The 25,776-nt window shown below is 51.5% G+C and overlaps 2 protein-coding genes across 12 annotated transcripts in view; both read left to right on the top strand.

Moving 5' to 3' along the window:
* The first annotated feature begins 342 nt into the window (after positions 1-342).
* LOC122389400 (sortilin-related receptor-like) lies at positions 343-2,211 on the top strand. The gene has a single exon (XM_043381376.1). It carries the CDS (start codon positions 509-511, stop codon positions 1,868-1,870), a length of 1,362 nt encoding a protein of 453 aa, XP_043237311.1. The 5' UTR covers positions 343-508; the 3' UTR covers positions 1,871-2,211.
* Positions 2,212-2,837: 626 nt separating this feature from the next.
* LOC122389401 (peripheral plasma membrane protein CASK-like) overlaps positions 2,838-25,776 on the top strand; it is a 55,734-nt gene continuing 32,795 nt past the window's right edge. For 2 of the 11 annotated variants that reach the window (XM_043381377.1, XM_043381380.1), the window contains exons 1-13: positions 2,848-3,015; positions 4,005-4,094; positions 5,472-5,630; positions 6,035-6,147; positions 6,750-6,855; positions 7,465-7,542; positions 7,942-8,117; positions 8,321-8,496; positions 8,737-8,859; positions 9,253-9,442; positions 10,013-10,131; positions 14,631-14,798; positions 20,939-21,130. In XM_043381377.1, coding sequence (XP_043237312.1) covers positions 5,542-5,630; positions 6,035-6,147; positions 6,750-6,855; positions 7,465-7,542; positions 7,942-8,117; positions 8,321-8,496; positions 8,737-8,859; positions 9,253-9,442; positions 10,013-10,131; positions 14,631-14,798; positions 20,939-21,130 — 1,530 coding nt within the window. In that variant the 5' untranslated portion in view covers positions 2,848-3,015; positions 4,005-4,094; positions 5,472-5,541. Of the gene's footprint in view, positions 3,016-4,004; positions 4,095-5,471; positions 5,631-6,034; positions 6,148-6,749; positions 6,856-7,464; positions 7,543-7,941; positions 8,118-8,320; positions 8,497-8,736; positions 8,860-9,252; positions 9,443-10,012; positions 10,132-14,630; positions 14,799-20,938; positions 21,131-25,776 lie in introns of all 11 variants that reach the window. The other 9 variants (XM_043381378.1, XM_043381381.1, XM_043381382.1 and 6 more) reach the window with 8 other exon arrangements.

A 25,776-nucleotide genomic window follows, 5' to 3' on the forward strand; every position in this document is an offset into this window, starting at 1 on the left:
TCATTATTTTTAACGCTCTTTCGAATGCCGTTTACCGCGTGTCGCTACGTGGCCCAGGACCCGAGCTAGACGGGGGACGTTAAAATGCCCCACCCCCACCCCCAGCACGACACGGAAAACTCAAGACATCAGCTAGGCGTTGGTTCTAGGAAAAGCTGTTCTAGAGATTGCATCGAAGGGATAAGTGTATAGTCGATGCAATGGCTACACCTCGGTAGACGTCAGGGGTTAAAAAACGTCCTGTCAAGGCTCTCGGGTGGTCTGGTCATGTGCGGCCGTCGCCGGTCGCTAGGTTCGCTGACACGTCTGGATGAGCGATTGCCGGGCCGGGCGGTGCGTCTGTCGTGGCCGCCGTTTGACTCAGTCGGCCGACGGCGGCCTCCCGGCACGGCCACCAGAACCACCGGGCTGCCGATACCGTCCAGTTTCACACCGGCAGAGAAGAAAAAGACTGAGTGAGAACGTGAAAAAGATAGAAAAGGGGAGACACAGAACAACCGTAGCGACCATGAGAGTGCACCTGCTGACGGCTCTGCTGCTAGCCGTCAGTGTGCCTGCTCTCGGAAGAGTGGCTGTGCAGGACGGCTCGGACCATCCTCCGAGCCGAAGAGCGCGCCAAGCAGTCGGCGGTCTCGGCTGCGGCCCGGGCGAGTTCCGCTGTCTGGACGGCACCTGTATCGAGGACTGCTACACGTGCGACACGCGCGCCGACTGTCCGGACGGCAGTGACGAGACGGAGGCGCACGGCTGCGCCGAGCGCTGCGGCGACGGCCGCTTCCGCTGTGACGGCCGCTGCCTGGACAACCGCCAGCTCTGTGACGGCAGAGCCGACTGCCCCAGCGGCACGGACGAGAGGTTTTGCCCCACGACGACCACAACCACTCCGCGGCCCTGTACGTACTACGAATTTCGTTGCGATGGCCGGTGCTTCGATCTGAACCGTCGCTGCGACGGGCGCTGGGATTGTTCGGACGGTTCTGACGAGCGGGGATGCACCACAACCACTACCACAACCACTCCGCGGCCCTGTACGTACTACGAATTTCGCTGTGATGGCCGGTGCTTCGATCTGAACCGTCGCTGCGACGGGCGATGGGATTGTTCGGACGGTTCTGACGAGTGGGGATGCACCACAACCACTACCACAACCACTCCGCGGCCCTGTACGTACTACGAATTCCGCTGTGATGGCCGGTGCATGGACAATCGGCTTCGCTGCGACGGGCGTTGGGATTGTTCGGATGGTTCTGACGAGTGGGGATGCACCACAACCACTACAACCACTACGCCCCGTCCGCCCCCGCCGCCCCCGCCCGGATGTCGCCGGGATGAGTTCAGGTGTATAGAGGACGGCCGCTGCATTCCTTACTGCTACAGGTGTGATGGCGGGGTGGAGTGTGTGGACGGTAGTGACGAGATAGACTGCCCGGGACAAACGACGACGCCACGTCCGTGCTTCTATTACGAGTTCCGCTGCGACGACCGGTGCGTGGACAATCGGCTCCGCTGCGACGGACGCTGGGACTGTTCGGACGGCTCCGATGAGTGGGGATGCACCACAACCACGACCACTACCCCCCGGCCGCCACCGCCGCCGCCTCCTCCTGGCTGCCGCACGGACCAGTTCGAGTGCCTGAGCGGTGAGCCCCGCTGTATAGACTCGTGTTACGCGTGTGACGGCCGTAAGGACTGCGCCGATAACTCGGACGAGTCGGAGGAGTACGGCTGTTCGCGGACGGAGCAGTGTACGACCGGCGAGTACAGCTGCGACGGCCGCTGTCTGCCGGTGGAGACGCTGTGTGACGGCGTTCCTCACTGCTCGGACGGACATGACGAGAGGAACTGTATCAGAGGTGTGCTGGTTGCCTGAGCTGAACTGCCGGATGCGGCGGCTTCGGAATGCCAGCAGAATAGAAAAGTACCTTCTTTTATAGGTAGTGCCAAGTTCAACATAACTACATATATTGCAAGAGAGCTGCCACACCAATCAATGTTCCTTTGGGAATCGGCCTCTCTTTCGTTGGCCGGTACAACATCAAATAGATAATATACAACGTTATTTCACGATTTGTAGAGGGGAGCGTCGCCTATAAAGTTCATGCACCGGTCGAATCATTCCTATGGCAAAGATTATAGCATTAACTTGTATCGAATAATGCATGCTTCTATATCTAGATGTAATGAATGAATACAAAGATACGTTTCGAATGACATGCATGGTTGTCGAATGCGGCCGGCGGGGGAGGGGGACGCGTCCCCACTGTCGAGGAATCCGGGGGACGTCCCCGACTCCCCTCGGCAACCGCGTGTGTTCTTTATTTTATATTTATACAGGCACCTGGCCTTATATTACATACGCATGGGTACGTTACAACTTTACGCCCAGCGAGGAAAATTGGTTTGGACCGCATCTGGTTTGACTATGGTCTATGGTTAGCTCCTGCACTTACTCCGGCCGAAGTACGGGCAAGGTCTGATCCTTAACGAAAAAGGTGGGAGGGGAATGGTTAGGTTAGGTTAGGTTAGATTAGGCTCGCGTTATCCCTGGTGGCCCTTTTCCCTCTTTCCCGATAATCGAGGCCCCGAGTCTTCCATGATTGGCTATTCCTTCCATCAGCATCCTCCTTGCGTAGATCGTGATGCATGATAATAATTGATACATATTTAGCGTTTTCTTGCACGCAAAGAAGCGTAATTTATGATACACGCGTTGTATTCTGCACATATGCGCCAAGAACTGACATGTGTGTACTTAACTGCGCGTCAAGGCGGGTTGGCATTAGAAGAAGAACTACAAAGTTGCCCCCGTATGGTTACCAAGGACTTACCACCAGGCGGCTCTGCAGTCGGGGAGATCAATAAGGCATGTGGGAGGATATGGAATAGGTGCAAAATATGGTTTATATAGCCTTGCAAAATATGTACACAGAAGTGGTGTGGGGGCGTGTTAATAGCATTGATATTGCCCAATTTTACGGACCATCTAATTGTGGCCCAATGTAGATATGAAATAAGGTAAGGAAAGAAGAAGAACATGTTGAAGTCAATAATTCATGTGATATCAAACTGAAGGATATTTACTCACCTCTCCTTTGCTGTTGCCTGTGCTCACACAATTAAAACCATATATGGCCTTGATTAAAACCCACAGAGAGATAGGCTAGGCACAACGCATGATCACTCAACGGTGGGTGATGTTGAAAACTTGAAAATGCACTTTTTGCATTTGTCTTGTTTTTTATTTAGGGCTGTTGATTGCCAATTTTTGTCGTAGGCAAGTTTCCGATTTGCACTGGCACACAATATTGATATTTGAGACTCCTGAAGGGGATGGTCTGCAGTTGGTTGGAGCAGCCCAAGAGCAGCCGCAGCTATAGTACTATTTTTTCAGCCTGTATGATTGCTATAGGTACTATAACAAGCAAGGCAGGAGTTGAGCTATTGCAATGAAAAGAGCTGAAAGAAAAAATCAAGACTAAGAAGAAGTTTTCAGCTGGACTGTGTTACATGTATGGAGGTTTCATGTGGGCTTTTCATTAGAGCGCTTCAAGTGATTATAGGCAGGCTTAAAATTGCAATATAGTTAAAATCAGCTGCAGCCTCACACATTGCCCTAGGTTCCTATGGGTTCTCAACCAACTTATCAGCTGAGGGCATATAACGCCGCAGCAACCAGCAATTGGCAAAATACCACAGTAACTGCTGGGTTAATACCTAGCCTATGATAATGCTGACATAACAGAAAACAAATACCTAACAGTATCAGTACCTACAGAACAGCACAACTTGCACCTCTCAGGCCCTGCCCCAACGGCCCAGCTGCTGTTGCCCACAGGCACCTGGTCACTGCCCCCTTCAGGCTGGGAGACTGTCCCACTGAGTGCTGTGGGAGAGTCAGAGACTGCTGTCCCACTGGACTCCACTGTGTGGCACCAGCACAGTGCAAAGCCAGACCACAAGGCACAAGGTTATTATTTGCTGCTTCAATCTGTTTCTTCTTGCAGCCATCACAGGATATGAACCCAAGCTCTTGCCACATGTTGGCTGGCTCAGAGGGTGAATGCTCCACCATGGACTACTGAAGCAGACTCAAGGTAGGAACTGAAGCTTAAAAGTGTCACAAAAGAGGCAAGGAAAATTATTTTGGCAGAAAGACTGATATGATCTCTCAGTTGGCACAGGACACAATAGAGAGCCTTAAGCATAAAGCTTCTTATCAGAGTGGTCTCTTGCATTGCCTCTTGCAAGGTATACCTACAATGTTGAAGCCATGTCCTTTTGCCATTATGTCTCACTAGAAGTTCTGTACCTATTTCACAACTTTTTTTAGAAAGCTTCTCATAATACCAGAGACTTTGTTCCAAAATGAGCCTGAGGAGGTATTAGGAGGTTGTGACTGACCCTAACTCTAAGAGGATAAATTCAATTGTCCTTTTGAACCCCTCTTTTGGTTCCTGTACCTTGTCCTACCCTCTCCCATTAATTGGTGTTTTGCCAGCCGCGATCGTATAAAGAGGGGGGAGGTCCGTTGGACCCTCCCCTTGGCCCTTGCCGTTTGCCCCCTGATCGAGCTAGAGCTTCGTAGAAAAAGCGAGCGTGTTGCCCGTGACGAGAGGAATCCGATGATACCCATTTTTAAGGTCCTATGTCATTGCTTGACCTTCCAGGTCAGGTCAATGACCCAAAAATCAGGAAAATTGGGACCTATTAGAACGTCGTAAAGTGTGGCTGCTTTGCTTTTTTCGGGGTGCTGATCACGAATATCATGTTGGTTTTGATCTTAGATGATATCTTCATGCATTTATGCACGGTCGAGTCAGGTCAATTCAGGTCACCAGTAGGGGTCCTGCCGGGAATTCGTGGTAGGTGTCAACCGCCTATGACAGCTTCGTAACATGTTATGAAGGCACCACAGTTCGTAACTGCTTCGTAAATGTTCAAATGGCTGCTAAATTCGAATTCAGTCCCAAAACTATTCTAGAAACATGTAAAACTCGAAAAAGTGAACCGAGGTCATCAAAAGTCAATGACCTGACCTGACCTTCAGGTAACCTTGACATACACTCTTATGCATGGGACCAACATCGTATCACATGTTTGAACGCTTGAAACTACGAAAAGACTGCAAACGCGCGGCTAATGCGATCCGACATACGCCGAATCGCGATTCCGGCCAAACATGGTCTCGAGGATAGTTCACAGTCACAGGTCAAAGGTCATTTGGGTCAGGTCATGAAATTTTTAGGGTAGGTGTAAAATTGATTAACTCGGGGGTACTGAAAGTTTCGTCGCGATCGGCTGCTTTTTACGCGAGCTATTTGCGAAAAACCTAGGGTGATGGGGGGTCCGTTCGACCCCCCCCCCCCCCGCCCCATACGGGCGACTGGCGAGGGTTAATGCTCATGATGATGGAGCCTAAGTAATCTGCTGCATCCTTAGGTAGCTGATCCCCAGACTGATGTCTTTTTCAGTGGAGGCAGAGAGCTACCCTCTGGCTGCGGCTACTGGCTCACTGTCACCAGGGGGTGACGGTGGTGCAGCATGTCCATGCTCTACCAGACTTATGATGAGAACCACGACGATGATGTCGTGTTCGATGATGTCTACGAGCTCTGTGAAGTAATTGGAAAGTAAGTAAACTGAATTAGTATCCAAACAGAGCTATTTGTGCAGTACTGTCCATCAGATACCCTTCTATGCTCTTACAAGCATGATTGGAACATTGAACAGGTAGTTATATCGCATGTTACATTCTGGGTGAAACAGAGAATATTGTGTGCTTCTGAATATTCACTTATATTTCATATTGAAGGGCACATCCACCTAAAGCAGCGACTACATTCATGTATTTTATGTCTCAAGTCATTGCAGCACCACGGGAATAGTGACATTGTATGAAGCATGTTTGAAGCACTTATCACTTATGCTGCAATGTCACAATATTGATATATTTTTGCACCTTTCTGGCTGAAGTGGTGTGTGGTGTGACTGGCGACCTTCAGGCCGCGCCTGACGTGCTGCCGCTGCCGCGCAGGGGTCCGTTCAGCGTGGTGCAGCGATGTATCCACCGGCCGACCGGACAACAGTTCGCCGTGAAGATCGTCGATGTGGCCAAATTCACCGCCAGTCCCGGCCTGGGCACCGAAGGTACCTAATGCTGTCGCTTCAGTGAGTGGTGCTGTGTTCAGTCCATCAAATAATCAGTCACTTTTTTAAGTGTGTGCCAACTGCCAACTGCTTATTGTTTCTCGTTAGACAATATCAGTAGCTTCTGACGCATGAAGTTGCATATGTACAAACGACGGTTAATAAGTAATCAAGTAAGTAAGTAAGGCAGGTAGTAAGTAAGGCCTTTGCCACGGGAATAGCGACAAATCGCAATTTATTAATTTGTTCATCCTGCGCCAGGGCAGGACATTCTTACGCTCGCCGTCAGGTTTCCCAGAATGTCTCGGGTCTCCTAAAAATGGTTATACATTGCTAAGTGTCAGCTGTGTTTTGGCTTGCATTACGGTGTGCTGTGGCTCTGCTCACATCAGCCGCATCCACCACACTTCAATGAATCCCTCCACATTATTTGTTGGTGTATTTATCCCTTTACAACTGATTTCTCTGACATGACCTGACTTGTTCGCTGTATTCTGTAGACCGTGTCGGGATAGATCCGAAGTATACCTAGCCTACAAGTAGGCCTTGACCATTTGGACCCGACTAGAGTTCTGACCATTGCGACTCGTGCATTTTGACAGACCTCAAACGAGAGGCCACCATATGCCACATGCTGAAACACCCTCACATCGTGGAGCTGCTGGAGACTTATTCATCAGAAGGCATGCTCTACATGGTGTTCGAATAGTGAGTACATGTGCCGATTGGAACAGCTGTTTGTTTGACTTACTCAACGTTGAAATTGTCCTTCTTCAATTATCGTCATGCCAGTGAGCTTGCGGCCACCGCTGCCAATAGCTTCCGACTAGCAGACTAGCTGGGATCATGTGGGACCTCATCGACAGTCATGGCATGTTTCCCGCAGATTCCTTCTCAATTATGACGTTGTCACTTGACAGTCACACAATGCATTGCACGTCATGCTATGAATATTATCTCCAATGGAATCAAGGCTTGGAATTCAGAGGTGGATGCTGGTCTTGTTTAATCTTGAACTTGTTGCAACACACTCGCCTGACAAGTGTGACTAAGAACAATCAATATCAAATGGTTACATGCTGATTGCTGACTGATTTTGTTCTCTATTGCCACGAGCCAAAACACGATAATATGATCGGTGATTTCACTCCACATTTTTAACTTAATCCTGCTGGAGGATATTACCACATTGTTATTGGAAAGTTCTCAAACAAATACGGATGAGGTGGCTTCATTAGGTATCCATCTCCGGCTGACGAGCGGTTTTCAGTCAGACATTTCTGGTTTCTAACGTTGTTTGGCTGGTGTATTTTACAGCATGGACGGCGCCGACCTGTGCTTTGAGATCGTCAAACGGGCCAACCTGGGCTTCGTCTACAGTGAGGCAGTCGCCAGGTGAGATAGAGTACCTACCATCGTGCCGTAAACTTCGAATGTGGTAAGTATATCACCTGTGCCACGGCATTCGACATGTCAATTGTAGCTGAACATGATTCTATTATTTTCGGTAATTCAAACGATATGTACTTTGAAGTTCAACAAGCCAGGGACAGGACTGATCTTGTGATGTTGGGAAGGAAGTTAGGAACTGCTTTATTTGTGTTGCTGTGGAACTATGATTCTTTGGCTTTGAATTCTCTTGAAATGCGCTTGTTGCCTGACAATATCTCTACGATGGTTTTCATACTTTCACATTTGTGGTATAACCACACCACTGTGACATTGAAGTTGAACTGTCAGTGACATTGGCGCCAACGCCTGAATGCTGCTAACGTGAGACCCGTACTTTTTCAGCCACTACATGCGGCAAATTCTGGAGGCGTTGCGGCACTGTCACGACAACAACATCGTCCACCGCGACATCAAGCCGCACTGCGTGCTGCTGGCCACTAAAGAGAACTCGGCGCCGGTCAAGATCGGAGGGTTCGGCGTGGCTGTCCAGCTGCAAGACAACCAGCTCATCAACGGGGGTGAGTCACAGAATGATATCGGATGGTTAGTAGATCGGCAGCGATAGATCGGCAGCGTGCGAGGCGTAAAGGGAGGGCGACAGCAGGCCTGTCAGACCGTGCTGTAATGGTATGCGAGAGTGTTTGTCACTGGTGGGACTGGAAGACTGGGCTCGGCCCGAGTCGGGCGCGCGCGCTGACGGCTGGTCTGCGCCCCTCGGCAGGCCGTATCGGCACGCCCCAGTTCATGGCGCCAGAGGTGATCCAGCGACAGGCGTACGGCAAACCGGTGGACGCCTGGTCGGCCGGCGTCATGCTGCACATCCTGCTGTCGGGCATGCTGCCGTTCTACGGCACCGGCGACCGGCTCTACGACAACATCTGCAGCGGCAAGCTGAACGTCAGTGGCGCCGCCCTTCACTTCACTGCCACCCCACACATCATGAGCGCAGAGCTGCGATTTTATTGTTTATTTTTTTAATATGTAGCTTGAATTTCCTTACTTGTTATTTTTTATTGCTACGCCAGAATTATTGGTTTATGCATATTGCCTTGAAATAATGTACAATGTATGTTCCAATGTAATAATGTATTTGCCAAACTTCAAAGCACCTGGCATGTTTCTCTGCTGGCCCGGCAGCTGTATTCGGGACCGATGCGAGATGTCAGTGAGCCTGCCCGGGACCTGGTGAGGCGGCTGCTCACGTGCGACCCTCAGCAGCGCGCCACCGTGGCGCAGGCGCTCAACCACGCGTGGATCAAGGTGAGGAAAATCGGCATTGTCGGGAGCACTGGGCTGGGCAGTGACTGTATCCTTCATAATATAATTGTATCCGGCTCAATGGATGAGATGCACTTATTGACACGCATGTGCTATACATAGTCAATCAAAAGCCAGTGAACCACGAATTGAAACCTTTGAAAGGAAAGGTGTACAGTATATAATTATAGTATATACATCATGCGCTTGTGAGAAACAGAATGTCGAGCAGGAAGGATTAAAAACCGTCATAAATATATAGCCGACTCTGCCCGCCGACTGCGTATCTGCCGTTGTGATGGTTTTCCTGTCTGTGGCTGACGAGACTGCGTATCTGTCGTAGATAAGCAGGATTCACTGTCTGTGACTGACGGTACCGCTCGTCCGTGCCACCAGGACCGGGAGAGCTGTCCGTCCACGGAGCACCTGAGCCGCACCGTGGACGAGATGCGCTGCTTCAACGCGCGCCGCAAGCTCAAGGGCGCCGTGCTGGCGGCCGTCAGCTCGTCGCGCTGGGCGCCCACACAGACGGACACGGGCTACGATGGCCTGGCCGAGTCGGCAGAGGAGGAGGCCGCCACCGCAGGTACGCCGCGCGCGCGAGCGGGGAGGTACTCTGGCTCACACCGAGCACACCTGGCACCCGGGGTTATTGGGGATTCATAGTTAGAATCGGTGCGTCTGTTGAATGAGGTCAGGGTTGTTCACTGACGACACAAAACCTGCTCCAACCCATAAACAGTGTCATTCAGCCCATAAACAGTTATGGGCCGGGATTCATAAATGAGGTCAACAAACGTAAGCAGGCATTGCATGTGCACTTGCAGGTGGTATGCGTAACAAACTTACGCTTATGCGAAGGCTAAGCTAGTCATAAGTTTATACGGCGAATACACGGGACCGGAAACACTTGCATGCATACTTGAACATTAAAATTGATCAAAGTTGGTGTGTGGTAGCTGTTGTTGGTGCAAGCCAATTTCAGCCTTACTGGATTTAATCAGAGAAGCGATGATGAATTCGCTCACCCAACATGACATCCCTCGACAAGCTAAAGGTTATGAATACGAACGTGCACAATTACCAATCGTCTGGCGCACTGTTTTGTGCCGTGTTTTGTTTGTGTCTGAGGCGACTCCGATGTTTGCTGTTATAGCGGTGTCTCGGATACTGGACTCCTTGGACGACATCCAGTGTCTGCACGGCTGTCCCATGGGCGACGCGACTCTGCTGCGACCCATTCTGGAGGACCGGCCACTGCACTCCCTGCTCGAGGTGGGTTCAGTGCGGATCGAACAGCCGCCTCTCGGTACCCAACCACCTCGAGATTTATCATGGCGGATGCACGTGTCACTTGTGTGAAACATCAACAATATGCCCAGAGCCAAAGCCTGCTGTGGCTCATCACTGAGTCTGTCTGTCAGATCACTTAGGTATGTGTTATGTAATGTATATGTCAGAGGGCATCTTCCTTTTGTGGAAAATCTACTTCTGTACAATAATGGGTATCTCGGAGGGCAAATGATAGAACCTTGGGGATGCTTCTTTCACCCCTGGCACAGTTTGTTACCAGGGCTGAAGGGCCGCTGCACCGCATATGTACCCTGGTGCTCTAAACATCGATATATTATTGTCTGGCGGAGTATGTTCAGTGTAAACTGTAGCTGTACGTACTGTAGCCGCTGTAAACATTCAATATCCGGTGCCACACCGCTCCGGTCTCTGACATGCCCCAGACGCGCCCTATGAGGGTCGTTTGGTCCCGGTGTCCCTGAGATAACGGACAGCGCGGATAGCGACCGTGTCTGCTTTGGACTGGCGTGACCCGTGATCCGCCTGTTCAGGCTTAGTAAAAGGTGTTCGCTTTATTCTGAACACCATTGGGCTATTAGCCATAGGATGGAGGAAGGGGAAGAAGGATGGGTTTTGGTCTCCGGTCATCTTTGATTTTACTGCGTTGATTAAAAAATGAGACATTGGGTTATAATAATATTCGTCTTTTGGGAAATCCAACTTAATGGGTGAATTTGTCGGTTCATCGCTTACGTTGCTTGGCCTAGAATGGCTACAGTACAAATTGAGCTTTGTATATTTTGACGCAATACATTCCGTTATTTTTGTCTGGTATCAAAGTTGTGTCATTTTGGACCCGAGATAGGTGAAAACCGTTAATGAGTTTTTTTTTGTTAGATATTTTAATTAAGGCCAATCTCATAAAATTTCAGCCGTTACAGTTTCTTCTCGCAAGCATACTTCAGGTATTGACGAAGTGTCATTTCTAATATTCCTCAGGTAAATGATAGTAATTCGTATTCGTTTCGGGCTACACTGAGGTAAAAAATTGTTAAAAACCAAATATTAAACGAATACGAATTGCAAGCATACTTCTTGTGGCAAAAAGCAGAACATAGCGTTGCTTTTACCCACGTCATTTCGGGCGACTTGACTCTGAAAAAAATCATTTGGTCAGCATGTGTAGATTGAGGCGAAAGAGGGTACTGAATGTTGCCACTGGCACTGTTGGCACTTGTATAGGAGATGGGGATCGGAGAGGTAAGCGATGGAAGAAAGATTGAGCCGTCAATGATAAACCCCTTTCCCAGCCCCTTCTTTAAGAGGCAGTGGTTAAATGTGTTTGTGTATGTTAATGTGTTTGCTTGTGTGCATGGACACGTGCTTTTATCCCTGTACTGCTTTATACTCTGACGTATCAATAGGCGCTATTCATTTTGGTTAACCTCACGGCGACAATGCTTCCCAATGCATACGCCATACAAGCATCCATCCTATGCTAAGGCGACAAGCCAATCCCCGTCACCTGTAACCAGAACTGACACCAGCCGTGGGGCCGTGCCGCGGGGCCGTGCCGAGAGGTACCGCGGGGTGCCGGCGTGGCACTGTCACACAGCTCAGGTAGGCCACTCGCATTGACCGAGACCGGCCAGCGGCGCGGATGTGTTTGCATGTGGCCCGGCTGCCACTCGTGGCGACGCTATCGATTGAGCGTTGTCCGAGGGGTCGGTGAGCCGGTCGGGCCGCCGTGCTGCCGCTCAGTAGCGCAGGTGTTCTCGGGAGCCGACCGGACAGACCGGTGACAGAGGTGGGCCGATGTGAGAGAGGCGGGCTACTGGGAGAGGCCAGTGAGAGAGGTGGGTCGGTCGGACGGGCCGGTGAGAGAGGCTGGTCAGTTGGAGGGCCGGTGGCCGGTGACATGCGTGCGAATCTGGGGAATCAGTGAAACGGTGACCGAAAGCGGACCGACCGCGCAGACCAGTGACAAGCGAACCGACGTGCAGACCAGTTAGAGAGGCGGAGTAATTGCGGAGACCGGTGAGAGAGGCATATTTTTGGCCAGAACAGTGACCTTTCCGAATCACTGGCAGACCAGTGACAGAAGTGGGTCACTGGAGCAGACGTTAGTGAGTCACTTGAACAGACCAGTGATCTGTGACAGAGTCGGACCACTTGGACGGACCAGTGACCGGCGTCGGTCCACTGGGGCTGATCGGTGATAAGTGGCTGGAAACAAAACTTTCTGCTCGACCAGGAAACGTTGGCCTAATTGGGGCCACTGTGACTGAACTGCACAACCTGACCGCAGTTATTCAGGCGTTGCTACCTTGACCTAGAGTCTGACTTTCATGGCCTTATCTAATATCAGCAACGTCATAACTCAAAATGTGGTTCGATATGACCTTTCCGCCAATGAAAAAATAAGAATTATCTGATGTGAGAAAACTGGACCGATCATTCTGTTGTATCATTTTTCCGGTACCACGATTAGATCGAACAACTATCGGATCAATTCATTACTTAAAACAAAAGGAGTCATTTTAAAATATGTGTCGCAAATACCGCTGACTTAAGGCATTAAGTCCGTTTTATGACACAATCCCCAAGATCCGTGAACAATAAATTAGCTGCGTGTCCCACCCATTCAAGACCTTCTAGTGTGCGATTAGGGAAGAAAATTGAAAACACGCTCGATCGTACGCTGGGACAAAAATCATAGTTGCTCAAAGAGGAATATTTCGCTTTGATTTCATGTTGACTTGACTTGCCTGCGCTTAAGTGAGTGAAATATCCTAAAATCAAATTGAAGTTTTGGAACGTCTACAGTTTGCTGTTACGTGGAAGAGTAGTGTCATCAATCAATACCCAGAGTTTGGACTGGGGCGAAATAATGCACTAACCAGTGTCGAGCGGTCGATGCCGACCAATGGCATTGTCTGTTGGACATTTCTTACAGTCTTGAATACACATACCGAAACATTTACATAATATAGCGCTGAATATTTGCACTTGCTTTTGAGTTTTGTTCGCTCTTTTAAAAAATTTTCTTTCATTTTTGCGAGCCATTTTGACGGTGTTGAAAAAGTGAACATCTCTACGAAACTGTTCTGAGAAGTCATGGTCACCACTTGCGTTGTGAAGGTGACTGCGCGTTACATTGATAACACGAGCACGAGTTGGCCGCCGTTGAACTGGATATTAAGACGTCTGCCGGGTCTGCCTGAACTGGTGGTGGTCGGTGTTCCGCCACTCGATCTCGGGGCTCGTGGTGAGCGCTGAGGATGTGTGTCCAGCGATGAGCGGTCCCGTGCTGCGATGTCCGGCCGTGGTGGACAAGGCCAGTCAGACGGAGTTGTTCTGCAGCTGCCCGGTACCGCCGCCGCCGCCCGTCTGCTGCCTGTGCCGGGCGCTGGGCGGCCGGCCGCGGCCCGCACCCGCCGCCCAGGGGGCGCTGTGCGGCGCGGCGCGCGCCCGGTGGCGCCACCAGCCCCAGAGGGCCGACGGTACTGGGACTTACGGCCATCGCCCGCCGAGGGTGAGTTCGTGTGGCCATCTGCACCTGAGTCCCTTGTGCCGGGCCAACTGCCGCAGCACGCCCTGGCGCACGGCGCAGAGCAGTCGACTCTTCGATCACAACACCAGCGGGTTAACGCAAACAAGCAATCAAACAAGGGTTTGCGATGAGTTCAAATCTTCTTCTGTTGGCGCTGTCGGCACTTAATCCAGAAACAGGCAATCTCGATGGTGCTCACGCCCATCGCTGACCGTCTTCTGCCTTCCCTGACCGTGATGGTGTGATATCATCCTTGACCGCTCATGCCCTGTCTAGCCGTCGTGACCATCTTTCACCTTCCTGGCCGCAGTGGACGATCGTTAGTATCTCCCCGCCCTCTGCGGTCAGGATGGGCCACTTTTACCCCTGTCCTGTCCGTCGGTGGTGTGCGACCCCTCACCTCCCCTCCCGCCGCTGTCCCCCAGCTGTACGAGTACAACCTCTGACCTCCCCTCCCGCCGCTGTTCTCCGTCTGTGGTGGGCGACCCCTGACCGGTCCCGTTAACCGCTGTCCCCAGCTGTACGACCTCGAACCCATCTCGCCTGCCGCTGTCCCCCAGCTGTATGACCTCTGACCTCCCCTCCCGCCGCTGTCCCCCAGCTGTACGACCTCTGACCCCCGCCTGCCGCTGTTCCCCAGCTGTACGACCCCTGACCTCCCCTCCCGCTGTTCCCAGCTGTACGACCGGGTGACGTCCCGTCAGCTGGGCTCGGCGCCGGCGCCTGACCTCCCCTCCCGCCGCTGCTCCCCCTGACCTCCCCTCCCGCCGCTGCCCTCCAGCTGTACGACCTCTAACCTCCCCTCCCGCTGTCCTCAGCTGTACGACCGTGTGACGTCCCGTCAGCTGGGCTCGGCGCCTGACCTGCCCCTCCCGCTGCCCTCCAGCTGTACGACCCCTGACCTCCCCTCCCGCCGCTGCTCCCCCAGCTGTACGACCGGGTGACGTCCCGTCAGCTGGGCTCGGCGCCGGCGCCCACCAGCGAGGCGGTGGCCCGCTGGCGGGACGCGCTGGATGTGCTCCGCGACTCGGAGCACACTGCCGACCTGGCCGACATACTCGAGCTCAAGGAGATCCTCTGTCGGCCGCACATGAAGGTAAGGCATGCGTTTTCGACCGTGTCTGGTAGCGAGAATGTAGGCATGATATGTGTTGTTTTATATAGTATCGCCTCAATATGTGGTGCGTCATATTTTGTGCACATATCCACATCCGTTCCACGTACGTAATTTTCAAGTAACAGATAGTTTCCAGGGCTTATCAACGAAAAAAAGGTATTTCGTTAGGCAAAGCTTTCAATGTACATTCCTGGGCAAACCATGCAAAATTATTCCAATGAATTTGGTGCCGTCTCCCTCACAGAGTCGCCCATTGTTAGACACCAAACGATAATGCTTGACCAGTCAGCCGACGCGACGGTTAGCCAATACTAAACGATTATGCACAATGATTTGCGAAATGGTCTTCGACAGGCAATTTTTGTTGAAAGTCCTAAGCTCTGCTCATGGGATGAAAAAGTGTCAATTCAATTCTTCAAAGTAGCGGCTTCGACTATACTGGAAATGGACACAAGCCACTAACTCGACCTTCCATCAACCCCATCCGACGTCCCTCCGCACAGCACGGCACGGTCTAGTCTTGTGATGTTTGGAAGAATTGGAGCATCAAAGAAGGATTTTTCCTTTGCAGGCAATAATTTTGGTTGACAGTGAACTATTGCTTCAGCGAATTGGATACCGGAATACCCAGCTGCACTGTCAGCGTCGCGATTCATTCAGCAAAACGTCAAAATCGGCGTCCCATGCATACTGCCCCGTCAAGCTTTTTGCACGAACAAGCTTCATGGTCGGTGATTTGGACAATCCATTGGGTCTTCTCTAGCTCTCTGGGAAAATGCTGATCTAATTCGAAACAACCTGCAGTTATGCGTATCAGCAGAACTCTTCATCAGTCAGCAGCAACTTGACAGCGAACAGCAACTTCCCCAACAATAACAGGAAGCTCAATTTCTTAAGTTGCCCAGACATTTTATGCTTCGGTGCAGTCCAACCCAATGATATGCCAGTGCATGGAAGGGAATTTATGCTGCAGGTTGGTTTTATGTTTATCTTAAAACCCTCGGTGCACTGGTTGGGTTTACTTGCTTTGTATGCTGTATATAAGTTACGATAGGCATTCTTTTCTTCTTATAAATGGACGAACTTTTAGCATGGGACAAACTATTCACATCTCTTTAAATGACCACGTCCGGTAGTTGCGTCGCTATACCGATTATATTAGTAGGCGATGAATTGTAGTTATTTAATAATGGATTTTCATATTGCAATGGAGGTCATATAGGACCTTGGATGGACCATCTTGTGCTGCAACGCACTTCCCTAATCTTAACATTATTCTGTATAATGTTATGTTCATACCTTCGTCATTTTCCAATTTTTGCACAGTGGCCCTGGTTCGATTTGGTGAAGCGCGAAATTCTGCCTTTGTTTTCCGAGGTCGTAACTCATTTCGTGGAAATATGGCCGTCTACCTGGCCTGCCGTTCCCTATCCCGACCTTCCTCTGAACGGCCGCGGTCGCCACCGGCGTCCGGTCGTCAGTGCATGCTGGGGTCGCCATGGCTCATCTCCGTGGGAGTAGCGGGGACGGGCGCCGCTATCGACCAGAGAGAGAGAGCACGGAGGCCGGCTCCGGCTCCGGCGCGGCGCGGCTCCGGTCGGCGCCGCCGGATGCCGACGCCGAGCTACCGGCCGTGGAAAGGTGGACAGACTGGACGGTCAGGGTCTCAGCGGCTCAGTGGACAGGACTGAGGGGAAAGATGGGTACAGGGTGGACAGGGACAGAATGGACAGCGGCGGACAGGGACCCGGCAGAGTGGTTAGACAGGGACAGAATGGACAGCCAGAGTGGACAGAAGGGACAGGGACGGAGTGGACAAGGACAGAGTAGATATATGGGACAGGGACTGAGTGGACAGTCGGAGACAGGGACTGAGCGGATGCTGGACAGTCGGGGTCAGGGGCTGGGTGGATGCTGGATACAGCCGCGCAGTAACGCCAGCACCGAGGCGTACCCATTTGTAATTGTATGGTGCGCGGGCCGCGGAGCGTTTGGCTCTGTGGAGACGCCGGTGGCGGCGGAGACCGACCCGAGGCGCGCAATAAGGGCCGCCGGCTCGGCCGTGCTCGGCGGGAGACGCGCCGGCCGACCGGACGGCCGATCGATGCTGGCCACTGCGCAGCGGCCGCGGCGTCTCGCTCTCCAATCGGCTCGCTGCCAAGACCGCCGCCCCAGGCCAGACTGCAGGCCGGCGCTGTTATCCAGACCAGTTCATGGCCACCGACGAGATAGAAAAATTCCTTTAAACTGGAAGCCTTCACCTAATTCCGAGTACTCGTTTGCCATCGATTTAACCACTTACTTGATCATTGAGACGTCTAAGCTAGTTTCTGCCGTCCCAGGCTCCTCAGTAAAATCTGTTCAGCCAGCTTATACGCCAAAAGCTTTAGTAAAACAAAAACAAAAAAAAAGTTATTGAATCTACTATCCTGCTGGATTTCGCCATTGCATCAGTAATAACCAGTAATAGTTAGAGTTGTCCACCCTCAATCCAGTACAATGATGCGGCTAAGGATGCGCTCTGGGACCCCGTGAGGCATGAACCTAGAGGAAGTTCGCTGCCCCGTGTTGTCGAGCCCAGGTTGCCTATCCCTTCTGCTTATCCTTGTTTCTGCGTGGTGCTTCCAGCAATGATCACAATCTATCAGGATACAATACACAATTACTTTTTTATCGTTCCCTCTGACAGGCATTGTGCCCACTTACAGGAGAGCCCTTGATCCTCGTCCTCCTATCCTCACACCCTCCTCCCCTCCCCTCGTCCTCCGACCTCCGACCTCCCCTCTGGGCTACGGCAGCAGCGAGGGACGGCAGCCCGGGGAGACGGGCGGCATCGGGAATGGAACCTCCAGACCCCGGGATAACGCCCTTTTTAACTACGCCGACATGGTATACTTCGTACATTATACGAAAATTTCGTAGTCACATTTCTAATACAGCTTACCTGAATACCACCAGGACCCAATGCTCTGGAACTTCGAAATATCTTCGTCTCTCACTGAACTGAAGGTTTTATGAACCTGACCCATGGTCGCACTCTCAAACAATTTGATTCCGTGCTTGGCACCGTTGGGACAAAAGCAAGGGAACGTGTTTCTGTCTTACATCGATGTTGTTGGTTCCAGCGGTTCCAGCACACTTTTAATCATTCATAGAATGGAACATTGTTTTAGAGTATGAGCATTGTATTGCAATTGCTATTTTTCTCTACCTGGTCAGAGTTAATGGTTTAAGGAGCCCCTAATGACGTGCTGGAAGTGCCCGTATTTTTCTAACAAACATAAACGAACACAAATAAACTCAGTCCCGACGAATCAATAAATAAACAAGCAAACAAACAGAAGGGCCAAGTTTTGCGTCGTTGGCCGACTCGGTGTGGCCCAGTGGAGCCGGCTGACTGGGTGCGCCTCTGGGTGGCGCCGGTCGGACTGCAGACAGCCGTCCTGCACATCTGAGCCGTCATCCGCACTGCGCGCCAACCCGGGTCTGGCCGCTGGGCCCATAACGCTCCTTCAGGCGGCCAGTCAGCCCGCGTTTCCCGAGCAGCTGGGACCGGCGGTGGCCAGGTGGCGAGCCGGAGAGCTCTGTCCGATCTCCATCACCGTCGGCCGGTGGGTTCTGCGCCACAGCGGCGGGCCGGAGCCGCCGCCGGCACCCGCCGTCACAGCGGCAGCCAGCGGCGCAGTGGCCAGCGGCCGACGCACCGGAGGCTGGGGCGGCCCGACCTGCCTGCGTGCAGTAGCGGTGTTGTGCCACGCTATCTGCTGGGCTGGCCGAGGAGGAGCGGGGGTGGCACCGCTGCCTGTTGGTAATGCAGCATCGATTGGTGGCGGCGCGTCGTCGGCCGTCGACTGCGGCAGTCTCGGCTGGGCCGCACCGTCGGCCAGAGGTGTCGGCTGGCCGGCCGGCTGGCGCGCCGATCGATCGGCCGTTCTGCAGAGGTCGGCGCGGCGCACCAGTCGGGCCGCGCCCGCCGCAGTGGTGTCGCAGCGCGCCGCGGTACCTCCGCGCCAACCACGTCATCGGTGCGACACCATGGCCGACGAGCCATTGAGCGCGGCGCCGCGCGGCCGCTGGGCGTTCATCACACAGTGCGAGCTGCACGGTCCGCAGCTGGTGCAGCCGCCTCACGAGTGGTTCGAGCCCGACCAGTACCGGCATCCGGCGACCGGGCACAGCCACCAGCACCAGCAGCCCACCTACGAGATGCTCCACTCGTGTGACAGCTACTGCAGTGCGTGCCATCACCATGTGTATCCGCAATACCCCCAGTTGGTGCCCGAGTATCCGTATCGCGAGTGTGTGGCGTGCTACGATCACGAGTACGGCTCGGACGGTCAGTACCCGCCGCCGCCGGCGCGTCCGCCGCGCGGTCTCGAGCGCTCCGCGCCGCACCATCGCTCCAACCCGCAGCTCTCGGAGCGCTGCTGCGCCGCCGAGCCCCCCGGCCACCCGCCAGAGCGGTGCCGCAGCATCCCGCACGGCATGGAACAGTGCGCTACCCTGCCGCGCGTCGCGTCCCACCGCTCGCCGCCGGCGGCGGCCGCCGCGCGCTGTGGAGAGCCCAGCTGCCGCGCGCCGCCCTGCCACCGGGTCGCTGACGGCTGCTCGGGCTACAGCGGCGAGCCGGCCGAGGCGGCTGGGACGGGGCCGGCCGGGCGCCGGCTGAACCGCTGCAGCTCTCAGCCGCTGGAGCTGTTCCGCTCGGAGTCGGAGCGCAGCGGCACGCCGCGCTCGGACCGCTGCAGCACGGCCTCGGCACCCGAGCGGCGGCCGCACCCGCCCGCCCTGCGGCGCGGCTTCAGCGTGCAGAGCTCGCAGGAGGACGGCTCGCACGGCTACCACTCGCAGGCGAGCGAGTACGGCGCGTGTGCCTCCTACTCGGGTGGCCGGGCGGGCAGCGCCAGCTCGTCAGAGGAGCGCGACCAGCAGCCCTATTCTGTGGCCGGGGCGGCGGCGGCGGCCGCGCAGCGCTCCTACGCCGACGACTGGGGCAGCCACCGGCGCGGAAACAAGGTACGCCCAGCGGCACGTCACCCCACCGTCCCGAACCGGGGCGTGGGGGTCGAGCCGTCGGCCAAAATAACTCCAGCCGTTGGGGACGTGAGTGAGGAATGAGGACAGCAGACAACGGCTGTCGAAATTCCTAGCACCTTCCTGAGGGACCCAACAATATCTTATGGGAACGTTCCGCTTTGTTATCTTTCACTTTATCTAACAGTTAATTTGAGAGGTCACCTTGAAAATGTAACCTATAATCAAGGCCATTCCTTGTTCCTTGGTGTTACCATTTTGTTGTCGCTTGTATTTGCTTTTGCATTTCAAATACGTTACCTGGCAAATTTCATGCACAAAACAGACGAATCACAAAATAAGAAGCACCACTGGAGCAGAATGTATTAGTTGAGGGATGGTGACCCTAATTGGCATGACCTTGTTGATCCTGCTTTGCTTGCCTTTCGTCGAGCAGTACGAGTATGTGTAGTTCCCGTGCAGGGAACAGAGACACTCCGAGCAAAAACGCATGCGTAGTGCATACCCCAGCAGGCACAGGCAGGATATAATAAGCAATGTACATATGCAATGCCGGTAACAACATTGTTACAGACAGACACGGTGCACATTAGGTCAGTAAGTGCATTATAGCATCTCGGCTCACAATACGCAAAGTGGCAACGACATCAAGTCCCTGGAGAATAGGCTGGCAGAGGTCTGCCCTGTGCTGGCGACTGGATGTTACGATCGCGTGAACAGAGAGCATGCCCCTGGCTCGATTCGATTACCTATCAAGTATCTTGCCTTTTAAATTGTACATGAATCCCTTCACATCGAACTCACTGAAAAAAGCTTACCTGGATTGCTTAGATACGCTTTGTGTTTCACAAATGCATATTGGTGGGTCTGTCTGGTGACTCTCTGTCTCTGAAGGGCAAGTCTGATGGGGGTTTTCTGTCCTGTTTGGGTCTGTCTATGCTGTGTCTGAGGAGCGGGGTTCTGTTTGATTGGTGGGTCTGTCTGTCTGTCTGTGCCGTGTAAGTCTGTCTGGTGTGTAGGTCTGTCTATGGTGGGTGGGGTCCGATAGGCTCGTGTCTGACGGGTGCGCTCTCTGCGTGCGGCAGGCGTTGCTGCAGGCGCATGACGTGGTGGCGCAAGAGGTGTACAGTGATGAGGCCGTGCGCGTCACGCCGCCGCCAGTGCTGCCCTATCTGAACGGCGGCGACGGACTGCCGCCCGCCAACGGACACGTCGACCCGGACACAGTGACGCGTGTGAGACTCGTGCAGTTCCAGAAAAACACCGACGAGCCCATGGTGAGTAGATGCCGACCGATCGCAACACGCGAGCGCGCGCATGTGTCGTATTGGTGTCTTCAACTGCTGGCTATGTCGCTGGATCCCTAGACTGCGCCGATAACTAGTGTGTGCAATGTGTTATTTGTCGCCTATGCGTCGATAACTACATAGTGTGTGCAATGTGTTATTTGTCGCCGCTTAGTGTCAGGCCGTTAATTAGCGCCGTGTTAGGGATTGTCGTGGTGAATGGTTTTTCCCCTGAGGCTTTTAGAAGCTCCCAGTTGGTTTCGGTTTCTAGCTTTTACGCAAACACAACAAAGGAAAGTACTACACCTTTTTGCGTTGTTCGATGGCCAATCAGCAAAACCCATTCGTCCGATCAGCACATAGGTGGCGCCAGTGAGAGGCATTCCGGCAAAACCTTCAGCATATGGGCAAAACGGAATGCTGATCCCACTCCACAGTTCGTCAGTTGGTATTACCTTCGCTATTCGCCATAACTGATTGAGTTCCGGCAAAACCTTTGACGATTTGGATAAATGCTTCGTCTTTCGTTAATATCCCTTCGTCGTTCACCAAAACATCCCCATGCTAATTTCGGCATTCCTCATAACATTTCGTCAAAACTAAAAACAGATCGCCCCTTTACAGAGAAGTATAAATATGACCGGGTTTATACAGTGCAGTGCGAGGCATAGGTGGCGAAACTCGTAGACCATTGATCTACATAAACATCGGTAGCGTTCATGAGCGCCATAGGTACAATGTAGAATGTAGATGGACGTAGCTGACATGTTATCGGCTGATTGAAGAATGGACTGGCAAATGAGCAACAGGCTGGATAAGTTAACCCCGCCTCAAACACCAAGGAACAGGCAACAGGCTGGATAAGTCAGCCCCGCCCCCAAAACCAAGGTGTCCGGCCGGCAGGGCCCGGCTTGCCATCTGTCAGCCATTCCCTCGCGAGTCCGACCGGCGCGGCCGCCCGAGGCGTTGTCCCATGACATCGCACGGGCAGTGACGCGATAATGACGGCCGACTTCGTGGTTTGTATCGAAGCGTTTAGGAGTCCGATGCTCAAGAATCTACATGCCTACTCGGTATGGCGCCGGCAGTCTCCTCGTAGCTATGGTATAGCTGCCTTTTTCGGAATTCAATGGTTAATTGGTTGCAACTTGCGCTGGAACTGTCATAAGCCTCATCCCTGAATGCGTGATTAACGTTAAACATTGAATATGGCTAGATAAGCACTACATCATTGACATTTTGATCATTGACGAAAGTTTTAAATAAACAGTCATTGTTTACGCACAGTACCGATGAATTTTGCACATCGACTAACCATTTTGTTAAATGTCGAAGCATTATGACAATCTGACAAAGTGTTTTGCCTATGACGAACATTGTGCTCAATGACAAAGAGTTATGCAGAATGGTTAAATGGAGTCCAGCCTGTTTTGCCGACCGTCTAACAGTGATGCACATCGCCGATGGGTTATTCTGAATGACGCTTGTCCAAACTGATGCCGAAATGGTTATGACGATTGGCCATCGAACAACGCGAAAAGGTGTACTTTGCTGTATGTGACTGCCAGTGCCATTTGCCCTGGTCCATTCCGAATTAGGGTCACCTCACCTCATGTTCATGCAGATGCTATTTTATATGCTGATATCATTGTCACCGGCACCAGCTGTATCAGAACACAAATCAGCTAGAGGTGTGGTAAAGAAGTTTGTGGGTCAACCTGCAGATACTCTGTCGGTATTTCGGTAAAAGGCGCAAATGATTCCGTGATTGACCCACCTGTAAACCCCAGTCAGCTTAATAACCTCTTCTGGCAATATGCGGGAGAAAATGATTTAGCACTAGCCCTGGCTGTGAATCAACAATGTTCAACTGCTTGCTGCACTGTTTTTCTCATGAACCAGCTTAATCCTATTCTGGGCGGGGGGCCTTTAAGGCCCCCCCTCAGGTTTTTCTTGTGCCATTGCCAAACGCCGCGAGACTGAAAGCTCATACCTACTCGTTGACTTTTCTAAACATTCATTGCGCACATTTTTACAGAAAAAAAGTTGCCGGGTCAGGTCAGGTCAGGTCACCAGAGGCGGTTTGTTGACCCCACCTCTGAAAAGTTTGCAATCACGTCAGAGCTAGAGTTTTTGAGTGATCAATTTCTTCTCTTCAGGTTTTAGTTAGGATACCAGTATGTGCAATTTGTATATCTCATAATTTTTATATCTGTGACCTGAGGTCAGCCCAGACTTGTGACCTTTACATTGCAAGCCTATGGGAAAATATTGGAATGCCTCCTGCTTGGTGTAAACGAGTCAAAACCACCCAATTCTTTCAGTATTATGGAAGATTATCTCATCGGTGATGATCCTGGTGCCGCTTATTGACAGGGGCACCGGGAACGTTCATCGGAGGTCATGTGACGTCATAAATCGTTTTGTGTCAATAAATCACGACATTATGGTGCTAAAGGCTTGTAAGTGGTACCAAAATGCTCGCCTGGTCAAGGCGCGTCGTTTGGTATGCACCATGACCATACCCCACAACCTCATTAGTGAATGACCTACCTTGACCTCGGGTCAAATTTCAAATTGACCTGTGAAGGTCATCGCATACTTAAATCGAATCGCCTCGACGAGAGCAACAAAAAATGTATTAAGTTTAAGTCTCTTTGTTTCTTAATTCAAAAGTTACATAAGTAACTAATTCCAAAATATTTTATCGTTGATGACCTCTGGTGACCTCAATATTGACCTGACCCGAAAATGTTTTATGTAAAAGTTGTAGATCTTTAAGCGACCTATCAAACGCCGTTTGCCGTTTGTCGCTCCGATGTGTGGTTTTTGAGATATGAAGGGGGGGGGGGGCGAAAAGCCTCCCCCCGCCCAGAATCGAGCCTTTCAGAGCCCGCCCGGAATAGGGTTAAGCAATTTGGTGACGCTATAAATCATTCTGCCATGGTGATATGGTGTCATCTCTTTTTTACCTTTTCATTGATCTAAGAGTATACAGTAAAACCTGCTTAATAGATTCACCTTGGTTACACGGCGTTTTGGATTTGTTAACCCTCGCCCGCACCTGGGGGGGGGGGGGGCCACCCCCAGGTAGTTTTTTTTTTCTGTTCTGCACTAAGCATTTTTAAAGCTAGAAGCCTGATTTTACGTATAGCTGCTCCTCTATCCTTTATCAGCGTCCTCTTTCAAGTTTCTGTGGTTTTTGGTTTCGGAGATATTACCTTGTTTTTCAGGTCATGTCATGACCCAAATGACCAAAACTCAATGTCTTGCGTTAGCTTTGGGTCTTGTGAGCTTTTGACACCTTGATTTCGATATGTTTTTGCTAGTCTTACCTCCCACCTATCATGGAACATGTTATTCGACGATGTGCAGATGTCAGGGTCAAGGTCAACCTAGGTCATATAAAAACATTGCATTTTAGGCCTGCTAAATTTACTTTTCATGAAGTTTTGACTGAATTTTTGGTAAAAGCTTCTCAGATTATGATCTCATGTAATTGGGACACACAAACCAATCTGTGCACATATCAGTATACACACAGACATACACAGACTTACAAACACATATCATTGACCTTGACCTAGCTTGACCTGAAATGACTACAGCCGGTAAAAACCTAGTCGGATAGTGTGATAAAGAGCTGTTCTAGATGGGGCGTTTCACGACAAATCGGCAAGTGCCTGCACCCTCATATTTATTTATTTTTTCTTTGCTTAAAATTGGTCTAATGAGTTGTGATGCGCGGGGAAGCCAGCTGTGGCAAGGATTTGTTTCTTCAAACAACGTTTTCCGAGATATAGCCTCGGGCAATTCCTGGAGGTCACGCTGCAACCCTATGTTTGGCGGCCTATACCTAACTCAGAAACTATTGGTTTTATATGACAAAAACTTGATATGGCTCAACGCACAATCAACCAACAAACATTTTGGCTATCGCGGATTTTCAATTTTTGACAATTTTGATCACGTGATCTTTTGACCTATTTTCGGAGTGTGACCTTGATATTTTCCCCACGGAAAGTTGCAATTTTGCCTGATGACGATAAAAGCCTTATCAATTTCTATTCATATGCAATAATAAAAAAGTGTCTATCGCCCTGCGTTGACCTCAGGTCAGGTCATTTTTATGACCTGACCATTATTACGAGCGGGAGCGACAGCGATATCTCGAGAACAAAGCAAGATAGCGACAAGCGGTAAACGGTACAGGATTCACACGGATAAGGTCTACAATTTTTACTGAGGTCATTTTCAGGTCAGGTCAAAGATGACGTCACAGGGGTAAAAAGGAAGTCAAAATAGTTTTGGCTGTACCTTTTGATCTAATAAAGTAAGAGACGTGGAACAGGCACCATTGTGTTTGCTTTGGCCTAGCGCCAGTTTGCTTTGAATTTCGATATCGATGACCTAAGGTCAGGTCAACTTTTGACCTTGACCTTTCGAGCTCAACATACATATGTTTCGATGCGGATCGACGAGAGGATCACGATGGTGCTATTTGTTTGTTCCTAGCTGGGATACCTTGAATGTTATTCGAGAAAAACTTCATATATATGTAGTCTGACCTTTTTTCCCCTGTGACGTCATCTTTGACCTGACCTGAAAATGACCTCGGTAAAAATTGAAGACCTTAT

The sequence above is a fragment of the Amphibalanus amphitrite genome, unplaced genomic scaffold (genome assembly GCF_019059575.1).
Source record: "Amphibalanus amphitrite isolate SeventyFive unplaced genomic scaffold, NRLGWU_Aamphi_draft 000357F_arrow, whole genome shotgun sequence".
NCBI lineage: Eukaryota > Metazoa > Arthropoda > Thecostraca > Balanomorpha > Balanidae > Amphibalanus > Amphibalanus amphitrite.